General features: G+C 44.5%; 1 protein-coding gene across 6 annotated transcripts in view; it reads right to left on the bottom strand.

The window, feature by feature from the left end:
- The window catches only part of Matcap2 (microtubule associated tyrosine carboxypeptidase 2), a 49,272-nt gene that overhangs the window by 3,790 nt on the left and 31,611 nt on the right, over nt 1–13,871 (bottom strand). For 5 of the 6 annotated variants that reach the window (XM_052754830.1, XM_052754810.1, XM_052754805.1 and 2 more), the window contains 3 exons: nt 6,990–7,133; nt 5,647–5,779; nt 3,194–3,499 (listed from right to left, as the gene is read on the bottom strand). In XM_052754830.1, the coding sequence (XP_052610790.1) occupies nt 3,194–3,499; nt 5,647–5,779; nt 6,990–7,133 (583 nt within the window). The remainder of the gene's footprint in view (nt 1–3,193; nt 3,500–5,646; nt 5,780–6,989; nt 7,134–13,871) is intronic. The other variant, XM_052754816.1, reaches the window with a different exon arrangement.

Here is a 13,871-nt window from a genome sequence, read left to right as displayed (position 1 = left end):
TAACACAACCTTCTGCAATTCACGGACACCAGGCATGCATAGACATACATGCAGGCAAAACACCCACATACGGGGGTGGGGATTTAGCGCAAGGCCCTGGGTTCGGTCCTCAGCTCCAGAAAAAAAAGAAAAAACCACCCATACACATAACAAAATTTAAATTAAGATTAAACAAAAAGTCAAGAGGGCCAGAGTGGCTTAGTTAGAAAAGGGCTATGGAAGCCATGGATCTCCAACAGCCGTGTAAAGAGCTGGGTGTGGCTGTCATGTGTATAGCCCAGTGCTGTGAAGGCAGGAGACAGGTGAATCTCTGGAGCCCGCTGGCCAGCCAGTCTATAGCCCATGGTCCTGAGTCCCAGTTAGAGACTCTGCCTCAAGATGTAAGGTAGGGAAACAAAGGTGGGTAGGCAGCACAGCGGCTCGTAATCCGAGGTATGGACGTGAAGGCAGGGTCAGGAGGTAAGGCCATTCTTGGGGACACACTGAGTCCAGACTTGGTCTCAATTATTTTTAAAATGGGGGGAGGTGGGCACAGTGGTACACGGTTTGAATCCAGCAAGTGTGAGTTCAAGGCCAACAACTTTTAAAGATGGAGTTCTAGGCCAGCTAGGGCTACTTAGCAGGACTTGTCTCAGGGGGAAAAGCCTGAGGTGGCTCAGGAGGCTGGTGGGATTACCGTGCCTGCCTGACTCCCTGAGTTCCATCCCTGAAACCCACGTGTAAAAGCTGGATGCAATAGTAGCATCTCCAACAGCAGCCTCCTGAGCAGCATGGGGGGCCAGCCCACCTAGAACAGGTAACATGGCAGAAACACAGTGTTTCCTGTTTCATCCTCAGGAAGGTGGAAGTACAGAACGGACTCTCAAAAGTTGCCCTGTAATCTCCACATATGTGCCAAAGTGCCTGTGCACCCATGCTCACAGACACATCACACACACACACACAGTGAAAGATAAAAACTCCAAACAAAAACAATACTACAGAGGTTACGGCACTTGGACGAGGACACTGGAAGCTGACCTCTGTCTTCACAAACATGTGCACACACATGCATGCACACAGTTGTCTCCCTCTCTACCAAAAACCTCAGACAGAAGCTAGGCGGGAAAACATCTGCCTTCTGTATCCTCAGCATGCGTGGGCGGCTGGAGTTGTCAAAGACAACATGGTCAAGGAACTGGAAAGGCAGTCCACAGAATGGTAAAAAGATAAGCTGGCAGATTTGCAGCCACATAAAGACCTCTTGTGATTCAATTTTAAAAAGGCAAATAATTCAATTAAAAATGGGCAAAAAAAAGCAGTTCTCTTAGAGAAATACAAAGATCAACTAAACAAATGAAAAGATGTTTAACAGCATAGTCACCAGGTAAACCAACCAAGACTACAACAAGCTACTTTTCACATCCACCAGAATGCAGTAACAGTTGCTGGTTTAAAAAATGAAAAACACATGCCGGGCGGTGGTGGCGCACGCCTTTAATCCCAGCACTCGGGAGGCAGAGCCAGGCGGATCTCTGTGAGTTCGAGGCCAGCCTGGTCTCCAAAGCGAGTTCCAGGAAAGGCGCAAAGCTACACAGAGAAACCCTGTCTCGAAAAACCAAAAAAAAAAAAAAAAAAAAAAAAAAAAAAAAAAAAAAAAAAAAAAAAAAAATGAAAAACACGCAAATGTTGGCAAAGGCGTGGCGAGGCGCACGGAGCACTGGCGAATGTGAGCCAGCACAGTCGTGGGCCAAGTCTCCAAAGCTGGAGTCACCATGCTCCCTGACTGTCTCGCTTGTGAGCAGTGGTGGCTGATGCTTGGAATGCCGACACCCAGGAAGCTGAGGTGGGGAGAGTTCTGTGAGTTCCAGGCCAGGCTGAACCACAAAGTGAGGTGTACAGAGTCAAGTGGAATGAAAACACAGGTGCACATGCGCACAGAAACACTATAGCAGCATTATTCCTTGAGAGCCTAAACATGGAAACGCATGAACTGTCTACCAGCTGGCAAAAGGATAAAGAATTATTTCAGCTACAGCATGAATCTGAAAACATCTGTCCGGGCACTGTTTGCCAAGGTTTTAATCCCTGCACTCAGAGGCAGAGGCAGAGGCAGGTGGATCTCTGTGAGTTTGAGGCCACCATGGTCTACACAGTGAATTCCAGGTCATTCAAGCCTACAGAGTGAGACAGTTTCAACAAGAAAAACCAAAACTGGAAAAAAAAGTCCTGCTAATTGGAGGAAGCCAGCCACAAAGGATCACAAGTTATATAATTCTATTCATATGACATGTTCAAAATAAGTAAATTTACAGAGAGCAAAAGTAAAAACCACTAAAAACATTGCCTGAAAGCTGAGAGAGAGAATATATGGGGCATGAATTACAGTGGATATGTGTTTCTTGGGGTAGAGGGGACTGGGTAAAAAGAATATTCCGAAATTAGTGATGATAACTGCATGACTCTATAATATTGAAAAAACAATGAAGCTTACATTTTAAATGGCTGAACTAATTGTAAGGCATATACCATCTCAAGTATCTCAATGAAGCTGTTTCCAAAGGCTGGAGAGAGGGTCAGTGGCTAAGAATGCTTACTGCTCTTACAAAAGACCCAGGTTGTGTTCCCATCACCACATCAGGTGGCTCACAACGGCCTGTAACTCAGTTTCCAGGGATTCTGATGCCCTTTGGCTTCTGTGGGCACCAGGCATACGTATGGTGCACATAAACTCATGAAGGCACACACATACACCTAAGTAAAAATAAATAAATCTTAGAAAATGATATATAGAAATGGCAAAAAATTAGTAACTGGTTAGTCAGTGATTGATTGGTCAAGAAGAACGTTGTATGTGTGCTCATTCTATTTTTTTTAAGTTATAAAAACTTGTACATTTACTTAGTGTGTGTGTGTGTGTGTGTGTGTGTGTGTGTGTGTGTGTGTGTGACAGTGCTCAAGTGGAGGGATCAGAAGGACACTTGCAGAAGTCACCTCTCTCCTTCCACTATGTGATGAGTCTCAGGGATCAAGCTCAGGTCACCAGACTTGGCACCAAGCACCTTTTACCTGCTGAGCCGTCTTGCCGGCCCTCCTGCCTTTTAAGTCTGGGTCTCACTATGTAGCTGACTGGCCTCAAACTTGTTATCCTCATGGTTACAGGAGAATCACAACTAGCCAGAAAGTCAGAAGCCTGCCCCTGAGGGACACTTACCTGGCTGGGAAGTGTCAGTCCACCCTCTCTTGGCTCTTACACAGTAATCCCATCTTGTATTAGGGTCCTTGACGAACTTGCCAATGTCTTTGAAGAGTTCACAAAAGGACATCCGGCTGGCTTGATAGACTGTGTAGTAGAGGAGGGCAGCCCTCCACAGGAAGGGGTCTTTTCTGAACAGGACACTATGAATGCTGGCCAGCCCTTCCTCTGTAGGGTTGTTTGGCTTTAGCTCATGTTTTTTTCGGCCAATCCAATTGTTCCATGGTTGCTGAAGGTTGTTAATACCCCGGAAGTAATGAGTACCTACAGAGAGAAAGGCTATGAATGATAGGAAATGATCTGTTTCCATCCTTCCCCAAAGAACATTTGCGTTTAGGTCTGGAATATTCTCCCTCAAAGTCCTAAGTGCTAAATGCTTGTTCTCAACTTGGTGCTCCTGGGAGGTGGTAGGACCAGTGTAAGGGACCTAGGTGTAAGGACCAGTGACAGTCTGGAAAAGGGACTGTGAGACCTTTTCCTCTGCCTTCACTACTTTCTTGGCCGTGTTTGGTGGCCACATACACCCACCATGATATGCTGCTTTACCAGGCTCAAAGGCAATAACATCAGCCCATAAGGAGCTTAAACCTACAAAATCAAGAGCCAAGCCGGGCGGTGGTGGCGCACGCCTTTAATCCCAGCACTCGGGAGGCAGAGCCAGGCGGATCTCTGTGAGTTCAAGGCCAGCCTGGGCTACCAAGTGAGTTCCAGGAAAAGGCGCAAAGCTACACAGAGAAACCCTGTCTCGAAAAACCAAAAAAAAAAAAAAAATCAAGAGCCAAAATAAATATTTTTTTCTTAAGTTGATTGTCTTGGGCTACATGAGACCTTGTCTCAGAAAACAAATTAAAAAAATTTAAAAATCCCCAAGCTCTTGAGGCCAAAAGAAGGTCTTTCATAGTTCCTTTCTCAGCCAGTTTATACTTAGGAGCCAAGGGAGATCAAAGACCCAGATGCTATCTTTGCATGTTGCTGGTTACAACTGGTGAACTCACCTGGGAGGAACCTCATACTGCCCTTCTAGCCACTCCAACAGCATCAGAGGCCCTGAAAGCAGATCCTGGGTCCACCACTCTGGAGTCAGGCCTTGAAGGCCAAAGCAAACAAACCAACCAACCCCTTGGAACTCAATAGAGGGATATTATCCTTTGTCCTGCCTCCCTGGTTCTCTGCATAGGGCTTGCAATTTGGAGCTTTGGGCTAAGGCCTGCTCCTGGTGGGATGAAACCTTTCTTTGCTCAGAAGACTCCAATTTCACATGTCCCAGATTCTGTTGTTGTGTTTATCCCACAGGCACACTCTATCCCAAGTGCCAGTCAATAACCCCAAATGAAAGCACCGATGCACTTTGTCTCCCAGATAGCTCCACTGGAGGGTACCCCAAATGCTGACTCAAAGGCCCCACCTAGCAGGAAGGAAGCATATTCTGTTATCAGCCCAAATTTCCTGATAGCAGTTAGGGTTACCTCTTCAGAAGGTGGAAATGATGAGAACCAAGACAGAAACAAGGCAGAAGTTTAGGGATGTGGCCTCAATTGGTGTCCCTGGCCATAAGCCGAAAATGATCCAGGTTCTGTCCTGACTGGAGGCCAGAAATGGCGGGAGAGAGTGCTGGTTTCTTGTCTCAGCCTAAACTGGACAGCACTGTTTGAGAATGTACAAGAGGGAAGGCCTGAATCTCCAGTCCAGACATCAGTTCATTTTGCGAGCAGCTTTGGAACTGGGTCTTTCGAATTCCATGGAGAATGGGTTTTATCTATTCCCCAACTGTAGCCCATCTCCTGAATGGATTTCAGCCTCCATCAGAGGATCAGGTGCTACAGTAGCAGTATAAAGCTATTTCCTCTTGGTCACAAGAATGGAATCTACCTTTCGCCCTATGTGGAGACCTAACATTTCAAGCTACCCAAAACATTGGAGTTAACCTAGTTGGGCCAGCCAATCACCTGGCTACAGGGACAACCCTATAGCAAAGTGGATTCACTTTAAGCCATGCTGAAGAGATGAGGGCAATAAATATCCCTCTAATGAAATAATGTACTTTTCCTTCCCAGAAAGCCAACCCCCAGTTCAGTGGCTTGTGGAGCAGCAGCCATGGAGTATGTTAATCCTGACTGCTTTTCCGAGTCTTTAACCAGAGAAGGGTAACTTTTTCTTTTCTTTGTCTCTTTCCTAAGAGTGCATCTCCTCAATTTCAGATGGAGAACTAAAACCCAAAGGGTTGAAATGAATTTCCAAGATAGTGTTCTAAAATTATAATTTGAAATGATATACAATCCAAGTAAAGCTTAACAACCTCATGAATTTTTACTAAATATTGCTAAGAAAAAAAAACATACACACTCTGAAAGAACACTTCTTTGGGGTAATTCTTGATAGTAAAATGAGTAAGTGGAAAGGGCTGTCCCTACCTATCTCATGCCTCAGCATTCCCTCCAGCCAATGCTCTCTCGCAGTAGAAATATTGATGGTTAGAGTTGGGCATCCATTTACTACGGTCATGGATGCCCTGGAAAGCAGGTCTTCAGTGAGATGAACTACAATCTAGGTAGAGAAAAAACACATACATGGGGCTGGTAGGACAATCCAGTGGGTTAGGGCACTCAGTACAAAGGCTGACAACCCAAGCTCTCCAAAACCACCATACTGGAGGGAGAATCAACTCCCAAAAGTTGTGCCGTTGTCCCCTGACCACCATACACACTGTGGCATGCATGCTCCCACACACATACACATATAAATATATGATTATATAACATACACATACACACAAAAAAAATATATAATGGGAAAGGGGAGAACGTTTTTACAGAAAATAATGGGCCCATAAATTAATTAAACTGAATTAAACTAAGTTGATGAAATGTACATCCAGTCACATTTGAACCTTCTAATTTTAACCCTCTGAGAATTTAAGAATGTTTATTGGATTGAAAAGAACGTGAAGAGTCTGCTTGTAGTAGCACATGTCTTTAATCCCAGCACTCAGAAGGCAGAGGCAGGGAGATCTCTGTGAGTTCGAGTCCACCCTGGTCTTTATAGCCAGTTCCAGGACAGTTAACACTAAAAAGAGACCCTGTCTTTAAAAAATAAAAAAAATAAAAAAAAAAAAAGGAGCTGGCTGTGCTGAGGAAGACAGAACTGCAATGTGTGCTCTCCAACACAGCTGAGTGTGATGGTGACGGAAAGGGTACAGTGGGCACTAGGAGACCAAGGCAAGAGGAACAAGGTCGACTTGGCTGCAGAGAATTCAAGGCCACCCTGAGCAACTCAGTGGGAGCCTGTCTTGAGCAAAAGTAGGAAGAGGGAGTAGAGCTTCAAGGTAGAGTGCTTACCCGAGGCCTTGAGCTCACTTCTCAGTACTTTACAAAGGAAATGGGGGTGACGAGATGGCTCAGCGGGCAAAGGTGCTTGCCCTGCAAGCTGGCAACTCAAGCCTGAGCCCCAGAGCCCACACGGAGATTGGAAGACCTCACTTGTGTGTGTGTGTGTGGGGGGGGCCTGCTCCTTGTCTGTGAATGAGACTATCATAAGAGAACACTGTAGCAAATTCACTAATTGTCCTGAGAAACTCACAAAACACCCTAAGCCACACATAAAAGAATGTCAATAAGAGCAAAAGGAAGGTGGCAAGAAGCCAATTCAAGGAGTTAAAAAGGACTGATCAAACAAAACCTGCCGAAAACACCCGTGTGTGGCACTGACCGAGTGCCAACACCACAGCCAGGTCCCCAAGTTCACCTCTGGCCCATACCTCTCCGAGGCAGCCTTCCTTCACCATGTACTTCCTAACATGACTCCAGATTCGAGTTTTAGACAACAAGCTACCACCAGTAGCTTGTTCAAATTTCTCATAACTTCCGTATTTCTGTAAAGTCAGCGCCATAATATTGATGGACTGTAAAAGAAAGGGAGATAAGGACAGTGAACAGCTCATGCCACTCTGAGACGAAGCTAATTATGACCTTATTGGTCAAGACTTGTTCAGATTTATTGATTACTGAATTAACTGCAACTCCAGCTGTGCATTTTTCTAAGCTTAAACAGTTTCCACTGACTTCCACAGATTTACAAGTGTTCTTCTTGCTGGCACAGCATTGCATGCCTGCTCTACACAGTGAGATCCTCCCAGGGCTCCACAGGCTCCACAGGGAGACTGACTATAAGGTGAGAAGGAGGTAGGGCTGCAAAAGAAATGCTCTTCTCTCCTGTCTTCTTGTGTCTTTAAAAGCCACACATCATGCCTACACCTGCTGCTGGAAAAAGCCGGGTAAAGAGGATCCTGGCTCCTTGACAGGATTCATGGTGGTTTGGAAGAACTCCAGGATAAATGAAGTATGTCTCCAGATCAGTTAATACGTTACAGTACCATTTAGATAAAGAAAAAAAAAGCTTCAAAAATTTAAAAACACACAAAACAACCAGTCCTTTGCAACAATCTATACAATCTGCTCAAAATGCATCTATTTATCTATTTACTCTATGTTATGGATGTTTTGCCTGCACGTATGTCTGTGTACCACTTGTATGCATCTTTTTTTTTTTCAGAAAGTAGCAAGGAAATTTTATTTTAAAGGCAAGCAAAAGTACTGATCAGAAATACAGACATCAGGCCATCAGTACTGAAGTGTCAAAAGCTGCCTTTATTCTGGTGACAAAAAAAAAAGTAATACTCTCAAGGCCAGCCTGGTCTACAGAGCGAGATCCAGGACAGGCACCAAAGCTACACAGAGAAACCCTGTCTCGAAAAACCAAAACTAATAATAATAATAATAATAATAATAATACTCCTCTTTGGGGACAAAAAGAACAATAATAGTAAAACAAAAATAACAGTCTTAAAATATTTCCATCTTTCACCGAGGGCAATGCATCATCTACTTCTCATTATCTTAAAAGATTGAGATGTTTTTCCCAAATATACACAGAAAAAGTAAAGACTAATTACAAATCTGGTGATAAATACAAATCATCAGAACCGCCAAGAAAACCACAGGGAGAAAAAAGTCAGAAGAAACCTGCTCTTCAAAGATCTTTTGTGAAAGAAATTAAGAAATTCCCGCTAGGCAGTGGTGGTGCACGCCTTTAATCCCAGCACTCGGGAGGCAGAGGCAGGAGGATCTCTGTGAGTTTGAGGCCAGCCTGGACTACAGAGTGAGTTCTAGGAAAGGCGCAAAGCTACAGAGAAACTCTGTCTCAAAAAACAAAAACAAACAAACAAACAAACAAGAATCCCCCTGTATCTGGCTGCTCTTGAGAGGACCTGGTCTGGCTCCCAGCACTCACACAGCAGCCCACAATGGTCTGTAACTCTAGTCCCAGGGGACCTAACATCCTCTTCTGGCCTCTGCAGGCATCTATGTATGAAGCGCACTTACATACATATAGGGAAAACACCCATACACATAAAAATAAGTACATTTCCTTAAAACCACGCATACACATAAAAATAAATCCTTAAGAAAATATATGAAAAGAAATCTAATTTCTGGGCTGCTGTGGACTGGTTACAGAAGTCTGTCTCCCACAGTCTAGGTGTGTCACTGTGAGCACATCACTGAAGGTGTGACTCAGTGGTGGGTGTGGGTAACAGTGATAATCTACTTCGAAGCTGAGAAAATGCAGTCAACCTTTGTTGTCAGTACAGGGTAACTATTCCAGTCACTGAATGGTTCCACTCTTCATCAGCACTATAAACCACTTGGCATGTCACAACAGGAGGGAGAAGAATCACATCACAAAGTGTAACTCAATGCAGAAATACATCACTAATGAACCAGGAATGCATCATAAAGTACCACAACACAAAATTACTTCAATAGGCTTCTGCTGCCAAAAACACCCCTGAAAGTCTTGCTGTTCAGTGTGGCAAAGGGCAGCGGCACTGGAGCAGCCAGGCTGTCCCTAAAGGCAACCCTCAAGGCCACTGCTCATCTTTATGCCTATTAAATCAGAACCTGGGTTTGGCTTGTTTGTTTTTTGGTGGTGGTGTTTTGAGACAGGGTCTCACTGAAACTCTATGTATACAGACCAGACTGGTCTCCACTCACAGAGATCTGCCTCCCTCTGCCTCCTGAGTGCTGGGATTACCGGTGTGGGACAGCATGCCAGCTTTCAAAACCCACTTTTTAAACAAGATCCCCAGGTGATTCAAATGCAGTAAAATGCAAGAACTATGCAGACCTGCAAGTAGAGCACAGGAGTACCCATAGGCTGACTGCTCTGTGTGACAGCCAGATAGTTAAAAGTGCAAATTAGCAATGATTAAAACCAAATTCACCATCATCTACATATCAAACAGTGAAAAGAATGTGGGAACTGGCTTTAGAAACTGCAGAAGACAGTAAGTGTCCCTTCCATACTGGAGTGACAGAACCAAAGGAAGTTAAATTTTATTGTAATTTATGCTTATACTTTTCAAATATTTTTCTTTCTACATATTTTAAATGTTTCTTTATTATTACTACTAGAGCTTTTTTTTTTTAAAGCATGTACTTAATTTCAGAAAAAAATTAGCTTCTCTGGGGTTGTTCGCTTAGGAAAATGTGGTTATCGGCTCACTGCACAGGTGTTCCTTATATTTTTGATATCCTTGTCAAATAGTAAGTACAAATAGTGGTGTGTGTGTGTGTGTGTGTGTGTGTGTGTGTGTGTGTGTGTGTGTGCACATGCATGCGCGCGCGCAATGAGGGGATGTGAGTTTTCTATGAAATGGTACACAACAGAGCACCACTTCCTCCACCTCGTCTTGCCTTGTCCACCATCACCATGGCAGCAATACCATACGGGGTTACACTCATGTTTTCCAAAAGCTTCTTTAATATTTAACATCAAATATTGGGACTGCAGATTCATCCTGGTTGGTAGAGCCCTTGCCTGGTACACATGGAGTCTCGGGTCTGATGCAGTACCGAATTAAAACAAAATGGACAGACAGGGTCTGCAAGTCCAGCACGGGGGGAGGTGGGAGGCAAGGTCAGAACTTCAAGTTTGAAGCCAGCCCGGGCTACACAGGGCCATGTCTTTAAAAAGAAAAAGAAAAAAAATCTTATGCAGCTTCTATGGAGACAGTATTTACTATCTACTAGGATGAAAAACATTTCATTCTCAAAAAATTGTTTTTCTTCTTCCTGTCACCAGAAATTCTGAATGTTAGAATCTCTGCCCCAGAGTGAAAAGGTAAAGTGTATGACTGAATAGAGGGGTAGGCCAGGTTTTTCTGTTTCCCTTCCTTTCTTGGTGACAGGATTCCATGTAGCTGAGGCTAGCCTCAAACTCCTAACCCTCCTGTCTTTGTCTCCCAAGCTGGGACTGCAGGTATGTGCATCACACCAGGCTCCATTTTCCTGAGTGTCCACGTTCTAACACAGATGTGGGATGCAGAGCACCAACATGAGTCAAAGTGCACCGTCAAGTTTCAGAGGCAGCTCAACTGAATATTAGAAGTAAACTATCACATTTTTCCAGACGGCATTTACACTTTCTCTTATTTTTTAATTAGAAAAAAATATTATTTTTAATGTGTTTTCGCCTCCATGAATGTCTGTGCATCACGTGTGCCTGTGCCTGCAGAAGCCAGAGGAAGGCATCAGATCCCCTGGAACTGGAGTTACAGGTGGTTGTGAGCTGCCATGTGGGTGCTGGGAACTGAAGAGGATCCAGTGCTCCATCTCTCCAGGTCCTAGATTCTTTTAAAAGTAAATAAATTTCTTACTGATGGCAGGCAGACAGGAATTCCAAAAGATGAAAAATGAAGAGCAAACAAGTCATGTCCATTTGGCTGACTACAGGAGAGAACAAAACCTGAACACTGTAATTTATTAAGCGGTGCTGTTTACCAAGCGAGAGAAGCCATGAGGCACAACAAAACCCACTAGAAGAGTTTATTAAGGGAAGGGAACAGAAAAGACGTGCATAGGCCTACGGAATGACTTGCGGGAAGAGAGGGGAGGAATAGGTGGAACCTGCTTTTATAGGTATCCACTCACCCACCACCCACCCCCGCCCCGCACATTCGCATATGGGTTTACGTAGTTACGCTACGCATGCGCAGCACACGGATTACATAGTACATAGGGCCCTGGGTAGACTTGCCTGTTTGCTGGACAGCGCACTCCGGGTCATGTAGCTGGGAGAGTGGCTAGGAATTCTAACAACTACCACGATAAAAGCTGATGAACATGTGGAGAAACCAGAACCTCTAGTCACTACTGAACAGCAGCAGCCTGTGGTCATCATTTTGAAGTTCGTTGTAAGGTTAAAACTAGCACAAGACATTTAAGCAATTCACCTATAAAATGGAAATCTTGGGCTGGAGAGATGGCTCAGTGGTTAAGAGCACTGGCTTCTCCTCTAGAGGACCCGGGTTCAATTCCCAGCACCCACATGGCAGCTCACAACTGTCTGTTAACTCCAGTTCCGGGGGATCCAACACCCTTACACAGACATACATGCAGACAAAACACCACTGCACATAAAATAAATAAATAAATAAATAAGTCTTTAAAAAAAAAAAGGTTTAAAAAAAAAGGAAATCTTTTTCTCTATAAAATGTCACCATTGTCTTTGAGGAGATGGCAAACTTCCTGAAAACCTCAGTGTCTGCTAACTGATCTGCTTTTGGTTTACTTGCTGGTTTTGTTTTTGGTTTATGAACTTGGAAATGTGACCATCAGTCACAGGCGACTTCCACGGCCATGTGCTAACCAACCAATCTTCCCTCTCAAGTGCTCTTTCCTTCCGCGAAAACCTGAATACACGGTGGCGGTGGGGTGGGCACTGTGCAAGAGGACAGTTAGGTTTGCCTTTCCCAGGCTTGTCTCTTTGCTGGCAACATGGAGATGCCAAGTCCTGACCCTACTTACCTTACAGAACTGCTGTAAGGACACAATGGAGATGGAGGAATGAACGTGCTTTGTAATCTATTTCCCAAATCACTAGACAGCACTGAATTTGTCTTTAATTTTAGAATTTGGGGCAAATATTTTGCCCTCTAACTTTTTTATTAGAGGCAATGTCTTTACTACCTTGCTAATATCTGACTTCAATACTCCATTTCCTTCCTTTCAGAAAAATGCAAAATCTAAGAATTTCCTCCTTAACTCCGAATAACTCTCAGACTCCTAGACTTGACAGATCAGTTTACCTTAGTCTTTTTCAAGTGCTGGGGCTACAAGCATAGTCCAATTGTGACCAACCAGAGTCTTTTTTTTTCAGGGTGGGGGGGCTTTAGAAAGGGTCTCACACAGCCCAGGCTAGCCTTGAGCTATGTAGCCAAGGGTGATCTTTAACTTCTGATAATCCTGTCCATACCTCCCAAGTGCTAGGATTATAGGTGTTGAACCCTTAAACCCAGCCTTTAAAGAAATTATAGCAAGAGGATGGAGAGATGACTCGGAGGTTAAGAACATTGTCTGCTCTTGCAGAGGACCCTGGTTTGATTCCCAGCACTTACATGTCAATTCACAACTGTGTGTAACTCAAGTTTGTGGTCTCTGAGGGCACCAAGCACACACGATGCAGATATTACATGCAGGCAAAACACCACATGTAAATTTTTTTAAGTGAAAAAAAAAAAACTCTGGCTGTATTGGGTAATGAACTGGGGCCTCACGCACTGTGGGCAAGAACTCTAGCACTCAACTGCAGCCCTGGGCTGTCCTCGTTAGCTATGACCGCCAACCTGACACAGCCTGGAGCCACCTGAGAGAGGAACCGCCTAGAGCAGACTGTCCTGTGGACAAGTCTGTGGGGAATGTCTTCACTGTTAACTGATGTGGGAGGGCCTAGCCTGCTGTGGGCGGCACCATTCCCTGGGCAGGCAGACCTGGGCTGTATAAAAAAGCAGGCAAGCATGGCCCTGCCCATGAGTGAGCCATCAAGCAGCATTTTCCATGATTTCTGCTGTATTCCCTTAGCTGTAAGCGAGGTGCCTGGTTAGAGTAAGAACAGCAAGCAGGCCTGCTTTCCAGTTCCAGCCCTGACTTCCTTTCGTGACGGACTGAATCCATGAGCCAAAAGAAACCTTTTCCTCCCTTAGGCTGCTTTTGGTCTGAGTTTTATCATAGCAACAAAATGAAACTACAACAGTGGCCCTGGCTGGCTCATATTGGAGATCTTCCTGCCTCAGCCTCATGAGTGCTAGGGTGGCTAGTATGCACAACCTCAAAAGGGTAATCGTGTGTGTGTGTGTGTGTGTGTGTGTGTGTGTGTGTGTGTGTATGTGTATGTGTGTGTATATGTGTGTGTATGTGTGTCTGTGTGTGTATATGTGTGTGTAGTTATGCGTGTGTGTGTGCGTGTATGTGTGTGTGTGTAGTTATGTGTGTGTGTGTGGGGGTGTGTGTGTGTGTGTGTAGGCTTGGTGTCATTCCTCAGGAGCTATCCACCAGAGGTTTTGTTTGTTGGCTGCAGAACGCACACATTTCTCTGGTTTGCTGGCCAGTAAGCTATAGAGATCTGTGATCATGAGTTTGAGGACCAAACTCAAGACGTCCATGCTTTAGTGCCAAGCACTTTACTGACTGAACTACGTCCCCAGCCTTCGAGTCTTTTTCTTTACACCAGTGCTATCTAAACCATTTCCTGAGAGAGGGTTACATTTAAAGAGGTCATGCTCAGACGGTTCAGACAACAT

This window comes from Peromyscus californicus, unplaced genomic scaffold (genome assembly GCF_007827085.1).
Source record: "Peromyscus californicus insignis strain IS unplaced genomic scaffold, ASM782708v3 Scaffold_11__1_contigs__length_118956290, whole genome shotgun sequence".
NCBI lineage: Eukaryota > Metazoa > Chordata > Mammalia > Rodentia > Cricetidae > Peromyscus > Peromyscus californicus.
This window is presented reverse-complemented; position numbering and strand designations above follow the sequence as displayed.